Source organism: Acipenser ruthenus, unplaced genomic scaffold (genome assembly GCF_902713425.1).
Source record: "Acipenser ruthenus unplaced genomic scaffold, fAciRut3.2 maternal haplotype, whole genome shotgun sequence".
In the NCBI taxonomy this organism is placed as follows: Eukaryota; Metazoa; Chordata; class Actinopteri; order Acipenseriformes; family Acipenseridae; genus Acipenser; species Acipenser ruthenus.
Genome location: NW_026707361.1, coordinates 17,501 through 25,000, shown reverse-complemented (window position 1 = coordinate 25,000; position 7,500 = coordinate 17,501). Strand labels below are relative to the sequence as shown.

Sequence of the window (7,500 nt, the reverse complement as noted above, 5' to 3'; positions counted from 1 at the left end):
GAGGGAAGTAAAACCAGGCTGGGTGACTCTATGCTGGGGTAGATGGCTCTAGTCTCCCCCCGGGTGCAGTATGAGGTGTTTAAGCCCGGCTGGGTGACTCTGTGCTGGGGTAGATGGCTCTAGTCTCCCCCCGGGTGCAGTATGAGGTGTTTAAGCCAGGCTGGGTGACTCTATGCTGGGGTAGATGGCTCTAGTCTCCCCCCGGGTGCAGTATGAGGTGTTTAAGCCCGGCTGGGTGACTCTATGCTGGGGTAGATGGCTCTAGTCCCTCCCCAGGGTGCAGTTGAGGCTCCTGAACCCGGGCAGGGTGACTCTCCCCAGGGTGTAGATGTCGCGGTCGCTGCCCTGGTTCATCCTCTTCACCAGGTTCTTCTCGTACAGCAGAGGGTGGTAGGCGCCCAGCGTGCAGGCGTCGTCGTGGAAACGCTGGTAGTAGTGGCACAGCTTCGTCTTGCGCTTGGAGGGCAGGTACTCGTAAACGTGCACCGTGTCACACAGTGACATCATCAGGACCGTGCCTGCGGGGGGAGGGGAGGGGAGGGGCTTGTGAGGTTTGGTACGATGCAGGAATATGACTGCACTACACAGGAAATGCCATACAGAGCAGTGCTGTACAGAGCTCTATAGACCAGTACAGACCTCTATAGCACAGTACAGTACTCTATAGACCAGTACAGAGCTCTATAGACCAGTACAGAGCTCTATAGACTAGTACAGTACAGAGCTCTATTGCATAGTACAGTACAGAGCTCTATAGCATAGTACAGAGCTCTATAGCACAGTACAGTAACAGAGCTCTATAGTACAGTATTGTACAGAGCTCTATAGCACAGTACAGTATTGTATTGCACAGTACAGAGCTCTATAGCACAGTACAGAGCTCTATAGCACAGTACAGTATTGTATTGCACAGAACACTCAGTCTATATTACTGCAGAACGCACCGAGCATTCCAGAGGAGGGCGGGTTCCTCTGGATGGACTCTGCCATGTTGTCCTGGATTTGCTCCCACAGCTGCCACTCAAAGCGGGGGTGCAGGATGTAGAAGGGCTGGGCAGGGTGCTGGAGGCGGTACTGCACATACTGCTGGAAGATGGGGTAGTCTGTGCGGTTATACCACTGCGGAGATAGAGAGAGAGAGGAGAGAGGGAGAGAGAGAGAGAAGATGGAGAATGAGGGAGAGAGAGGCTGAAAGTCTCAAAGACGCTGGAGGTTTAGACCGGGCCTCTGTCTCCCTCTAGTGGACGCTCGTGGTATGGCATCGGGTTTGTACACTAGCCAATCATCATTGAAATAAAACGATCAATGGAGCTTAAAAATCAATCGATGAACAGACAATCAATGGGGCTGCAATTCAGGGGTACAGAGGGGTTTAGGGGTTACATGGGTCTCTTTCAGGGGCACACAGGAGGTACAGGGGGGGTTTGGAGGCTGGTTTCGGGGGTGCAGGGTGATGGGGGGTACAGGCTCTCACCTCACGGAGGTCGGCTGAGTAGGGTGCTGGGTCCCAGGCCACCAGCAGCCCAGTGCTGTACAGGGAGCTACTCAGGAACTTGTGTCCTTTGTCGCCATCACCTGGAGAAAGAGAGAACAGCGGGCAGCATGTAATACAGAGCAGCATTGCTGCACACTGCGGTCCTATCCGAATTGCAGCTGCCCTGTAGTTGTGCTGTCGTTGCCCCTTGGTGTAATACAGAACCTTTATTGCATTGCATTGCATTGCAGGGCTACTGTCTGTCTGTCTGCATTGCCCTCACAACCTATAGGGTCACAACCCCCCCCTGCCCCCCCCCCCCCTGGCCCCCCCACCTGCGAGTTGATGAGTCGGAGGGTGGTCTTCGATCCCACGTCATTCTCGTACCCCGCAGTGGGGGCCGCGTTGAAGCGCAGAACTGCATCATGGGAGTCTGGGGGATAGACACACACACACAAAGCCTGTGATAGACACCCGGTCTGATGTGAATGATAGTTGTGCAATGCAGTCTGTGTTACACAGTCATGTCTCCTCTCCTCTCTCCCCTCTCTTTCTATTTCTTCTCTCCTTTCCACTCCCCTCTCTCTGTTCCCTCCCTCCTCTCCCTATCCCCCCTTCCATTCCTCCTTCTCTCTACTCTCCCTCCTCTCTCTCTCTCTGTTCCCTCCCTCCTCTCCCTATCCCCCCTTCCCCATTCCTCCCTCTCTACTCTCCCTCCTCTCTCTCTCTCCTTCCTCTCTCTCTCCCTCCTCTCTCTCCCCCATCCTTTTGCCTCTCTCCTCCTTCCCCCTCTCCCACCTTTCTCTCCGATCCTTTTGCCCCTCCTCTCTCTCTCTGTTCCCTCCCTCCTCTCTGTATCCCCCCCTTCCCATTCCCCCTTCTCTCTACTCTCCCTCCTCTCTCTCTCTCTCTCTCTCTCTCTCTCTCTCTCTCTCTCTCTCTCCTGTCTCTCCCCATCCTCTCCCCTCCCTCCTCTCCGTATTCCCCCTTTTCTCTCTCTCTCTCCCTCCTCTCTCTCTCTCTCTCTCTCTCTCTCTCTCTCTCTCTCTCTCTCTCTCTCTCTATGTCTCTCTCTCCTCTCTCTCTCTTCCCCCCTCCCTCTCCTTTCTCTCTCTCTCTCTCTCTATTCCCTCCCTCCTCTCCGTATTCCCCCTTCTCTCTCTCTCTCCTCTCTCCTCTCTCTCTCTCTCTCCCCCCGCCCTCCCTCTCCTGTCTCTCCCCATCCTCTCCTCACCCCTCCTCACCGATCTCCTTGCCCAGCGCTGCTCTGTGCAGGGACCCTGCGGAGGTCACCACTGCGCAGGAGTTCAGGGCTCCCAGGTGTGCGGAGAGGCTGTGTGAGGGGAGCTGGTCCCTCCAGGCCTGGCTGCTGAAGGGCTGCATGTCTCTGGTCAGCGTGTCCGGCTGTACCCGGGCCTTCAGCTGGCAGAGGAGCTCCGGCCCGGTCAGCCTGCGGCCGCGGCGAGGCTCGTAGTGAACGTCATACTTGTTCATTGCCTGCGGGGGGGGAGAGGGGAGGGACATATTTTCCAGGTTTTTCTATAAACACTTTACTATCCCTCTCTCTGCTTCCCTATGCTTTACCAGACCTCTCTGTGCTTTACAATGCTTCCCTATGCTTCACCACACCTCCCTGTGCTTTACAATGCTTCCCTATGCTTTACCAGACCTCTCTGTGCTTTACAATGCTTCCCTATGCTTTACCAGACCTCTCTGTGCTTTACAATGCTTCCCTATGCTTTACCAGACCTCTCTGTGTTTTACAATGCTTCCCTGCTTTACCACACCTCTCTGTGCTTTACAATGCTTCCCTGTGCTTTACCAGACCTCTCTGTGCTTTACAATGCTTCCCTATGCTTTACCAGACCTCTCTGTGCTTTACAATGCTTCCCTATGCTTTACCACACCTCTCTGTGCTTTACAATGCTTCCCTATGCTTTACCAGACCTCTCTGTGTTTTACAATGCTTCCCTATGCTTTACCAGACCTCTCTATGCTTTACAATGCTTCCCTATGCTGTACCAGACCTCTCTGTGGAAGAGTCACACACATGGTCTCTCTCTCTCTCTCTCTCTCTCTCTCTCTCTCTCTCTCTCTCAGTACCTGGTAATTGTTAAACACTTTCTTCAGTCTCTTGCTCAGCATGGCTGTGGACATGTCCTCGTCCCACACCTCCCCCTGGCTGGACTGGAGTCCCAAAAAATCCTGCCTGCTCCGGACGTCCCACCACCACAGCCTCTCCCAAAGCCTCTGGAAGAACCCCCGACTCTGCCTGGCTCTGGTACCGGCTCCGGAACCTCCAGCGCCGGGGAGAGGCGGGGGGCGGCTGGGCTTCAACGCCACAGAAACTCCGCCCGCTTCCCCCCGCCTCTCTGCTTTGCCACTGCCGTTAACCCGGGCGTCGCCGTCTGCCTTGGTGCTGTTCCGGGTGAAGCCCACCGGCCCCGGGGGTATGGCTGGTGCTTGCTTGCCCGGTCCAGCCTCCCGGAGGACCTTCTCCACCCCGTGCCGGTGGCCCCTGCGCTGAGAGCCCGAGAGGAGGGACTTGCGGGCGGCTTGCTGTCCGAAGATGGCGGCCGTGGCGGCGGCGCTGTTCTCGGCGCAGAACACGTAGAGCAGCCCGAGGCTGAAGAACAGGACGCTCATACAGAGGCACCCGCGCCGCGCACGCCGCCGCATAAACCACGCGGCACCGCGGCGATCCATCACACCCGCGGACCTGCGGACAGCGGGGCAAGAACCACAGTTACATACCGGACACACGCTGAGGCGGGCAGACCAGCGTTTGGGCTCCAGTGCCTTCATCAGCGTTACTGAAACTAAACTGAGTCAAGCAGACCAGCGTTTGGATTCCAGTGCCTTCATCAGTGTTATTGAAACCAAACTGAGTCAAGCAGACCAGCGTTTGGGCTCCAGTGCCTTCATCAGTGTTATTGAAACTAAACTGAGTCAAGCAGACCAGCGTTTGGGCTCCAGTGCCTTCATCAGTGTTATTGAAACTAAACTGAGTCAAGCAGACCAGCGTTTGGGCTCCAGTGCCTTCATCAGCGTTATTGAAACTAAACTGAGTCAAGCAGACCAGCGTTTGGGCTCTAGTGCCTTCATCAGTGTTATTGAAACTAAACTGAGTCAAGCAGACCAGCGTCACTAAACTGAATGAAGCAGTTATGTGAAGTCATGCTGTTTTATTTGGCAGTAGTCATGCTTTAGGAGACGACAACATGAACCAGTAACATAGTGAAATACTAATAATAGTAATAATAGTAATTCATACAGACCTGTGCTATAGTGAAGACTGCTGTTGATTGTGTTGCTTAGTGGATCCAGGATGGGGTTCTGAAAAGAGACAGACACACACTTTATAAGAACGTATAATATACATATGAACTAATATATAAACAGTATATATATATATATATATATATATTGTTCGCTTGTTCGCTGTATTCATCACATACCTCTTCATAGCCGTGCATACCGATCGATCATCTCCGGATCACTCGTTTTATCACCAGACTCCTCAATAATGGGATCCAAGTCGTTATTTTATTACTGTAACATCTAACATAAAGCTCTGCAGATGTCTGTGATGTTCTTTGAGCGCTGGATGCGGAAACAGCTGTCTTGTTTGTTTATGTCCGTGTTATCTATGTGGTGTCGGGGCGATCTGTATTCATGAGGAACGCCCCTTTTTGTTCGGCTTCTCTCGGCTCCTGTCGGGCTCGCTCGGCCATTGAATGGTTTTCTCAGCTTTTTCCGGAGAAAAAACGGCTAGAGACCTGTTTGTTTACGTCTTTTTGATGATGTCGGACAGGGTCCGGCATTGGACCGCAAACATGTTGTTATATCGTGCATATAGGCTACTGAAAGTGCGTGGTATATTATAGTATATTATTGTAGTGTAGGTTTTTGCTCAGAGTCCACTTCCCAGCGTTCCGGTGTGCTTCACGTGTCTTTGTCAAGGGAAAGTGTGTTTTGGAAACGCTGCAGTAATTTTATAGGCTTTTGATGCCATGGTAACCACACGTTTGTTTCTCTTTACATCTGGAGTCTGTGTGACGTCATTCACCACGTGGCTCATGATGCAGCGATGCAGTCGCGTCTGTTCTTTGTAAAGCGCTGAACTGTCGCCTCATTTATTGTTTTATTTCTGCTGATAAGTGGCTCTGCATTATCTGATGCAATGATGCGCCCGTCTCTCCTACAGATTCTATTATTTCTGAGCAGACCCCTTTATCCAGGGCGACTTACAATTGTTACAAGATATCACATTATACATTATTTCACATTATACAGATATCACATTATTTTTTACATACAATTCTCCATTTATACAGTTGGGTTTTTACTGGAGCAATCTAGGTAAAGTACCTTGCTCAAGGGTACAGCAGCAGTGTCCCCCACCTGGGATTGAACCAACGACCCTCCGGTCAAGAGTCCAGAGCCCTAACCACTACTCCACACTGCTGTACCTCTGTACTGTTATCATTATAAAATATCACAGTACAGAACATCATACAGACGAGCAGATACGAAAGTACAATGAGATCAATTCAAGTAAGAGCAAAATGAGGCATACAGTAACTTACAGAGCGAATTTGACTAAGAGCGGTCAAACCTGCTGTGAGTGAAGTCTAGTAAGAACGCGTAGCAAGTGCGATGAACGGATGAGAATGATATTATTACATATTATGCAAAATATACCTTCTGTAATCCTTGCCGGAGCGATTTTTAAGATTTTCATTTGCGATTTCATTTTTATCTTTACCAGTATATTCGCACACTTTGCATGTGCTTTTACAGGTTCCCCTGTCGCTTACTGTATTTATGATCCCTTTATATATGTATTTAAAAGAATGCAGCAGAGTTATTACTGGCAGCCTGTGTCTGAGCATGCCCGTGCAGCGCGCTCCAACTCATGACATCACCGATAGAATCTGCTCCGAACTCGGCGTGTTCGATCGTGTTTAATGATTCCATTCCCTGGGCGCGGCCCGCGCTGCGCGAAATGATCCGGAGAGGAGAAGGATCAGAGTTAGACTCCTACAGAAAACAGTGAGCGTGTGTCTCTGTAAAGTGCCGAAGCAGAATAGGAGTCCCAAGGACCCGCTGATCCAGGTGACAAAGTCCTTTTCAAATGCACATGCTCTACTCAGGGCAGATTAACCATTTCACTATCCAGTTGATCCCATGTAAACAGGGCCGGATCAACAAAGTCAACAAAATTAATCAGTTTTAAAAATGTAAGCTATATCTGATTCAATACACCAACATGGAACAATTTAAACAATAGTGATTACTATGCAACTGTTTAAACGTTAAAAAAAAATCTATTTTACATACTGTTTGGTTTGGTAAGTATGTCATACAAGTTGACTGTAAAGTGAGAGGGAGCTATGAAAAAGATCTAGGAGTTTATGTTGACTCAGAAATGTCTTCATCTAGACAATGTGGGGAAGCTATAAAAAAAAGGCCAACAGGATGTTTGGATATATTGTGAGAAGTGTTGAATTTAAATCAAGGGAAGTAATGTTAAAACTCTACAATGCATTAGTAAGACCTCACCTAGAATATTGTGTTCAGTTCTGGTCACCTCGTTACAAAAAGGATATTGCTGCTCTAGAAAGAGTGCGAAGAAGAGCGACCAGAATTATCCCGGGTTTAAAAGGCATGTCGTATGCAGACAGGCTAAAAGAATTGAATCTATTCAGTCTTGAACAAAGAAGACTACACGGCGATCTGATTCATTCAAAATTGTAAAAGGTACAGACAATGTCGTTTGACTTGTTTGACTTGAAAAAAGAAACAAGGACCAGGGGTCACAAATGCAGATTAGATAAAGGGGCATTCAGAACAGAAAATAGGAGGCACTTCTTTTTACACAGAGAATTGTGAGGGTCTGGAACCAACTCCCCAAAAATGTTGTTGAAGCTGACACCCTGGGATCCTTCAAGAAGCTGCTTGATGAGATTCTGGGATCAATAAGCTACTAACAACCAAACGAGCAAGATGGGCTGAATGGGGCC

The 7,500-nt window shown here is 49.9% G+C and overlaps 1 protein-coding gene across 1 annotated transcript in view; it reads right to left on the bottom strand.

Moving 5' to 3' along the window:
• The window catches only part of st6gal1 (ST6 beta-galactosamide alpha-2,6-sialyltranferase 1), a 10,516-nt gene that overhangs the window by 809 nt on the left and 2,207 nt on the right, over positions 1 to 7,500 (bottom strand). The window contains exons 3-9 of the mRNA XM_059018695.1: positions 4,753 to 4,810; positions 3,578 to 4,193; positions 2,719 to 2,971; positions 1,776 to 1,907; positions 1,475 to 1,560; positions 945 to 1,119; positions 1 to 518 (exon numbers count right to left, since the gene is read on the bottom strand). The exon at positions 1 to 518 is cut by the window's left edge and continues 809 nt beyond it. Of these exons, the coding sequence (XP_058874678.1) occupies positions 262 to 518; positions 945 to 1,119; positions 1,475 to 1,560; positions 1,776 to 1,907; positions 2,719 to 2,971; positions 3,578 to 4,180 (1,506 nt within the window). The 5' untranslated portion in view covers positions 4,181 to 4,193; positions 4,753 to 4,810 and the 3' untranslated portion in view covers positions 1 to 261. The remainder of the gene's footprint in view (positions 519 to 944; positions 1,120 to 1,474; positions 1,561 to 1,775; positions 1,908 to 2,718; positions 2,972 to 3,577; positions 4,194 to 4,752; positions 4,811 to 7,500) is intronic.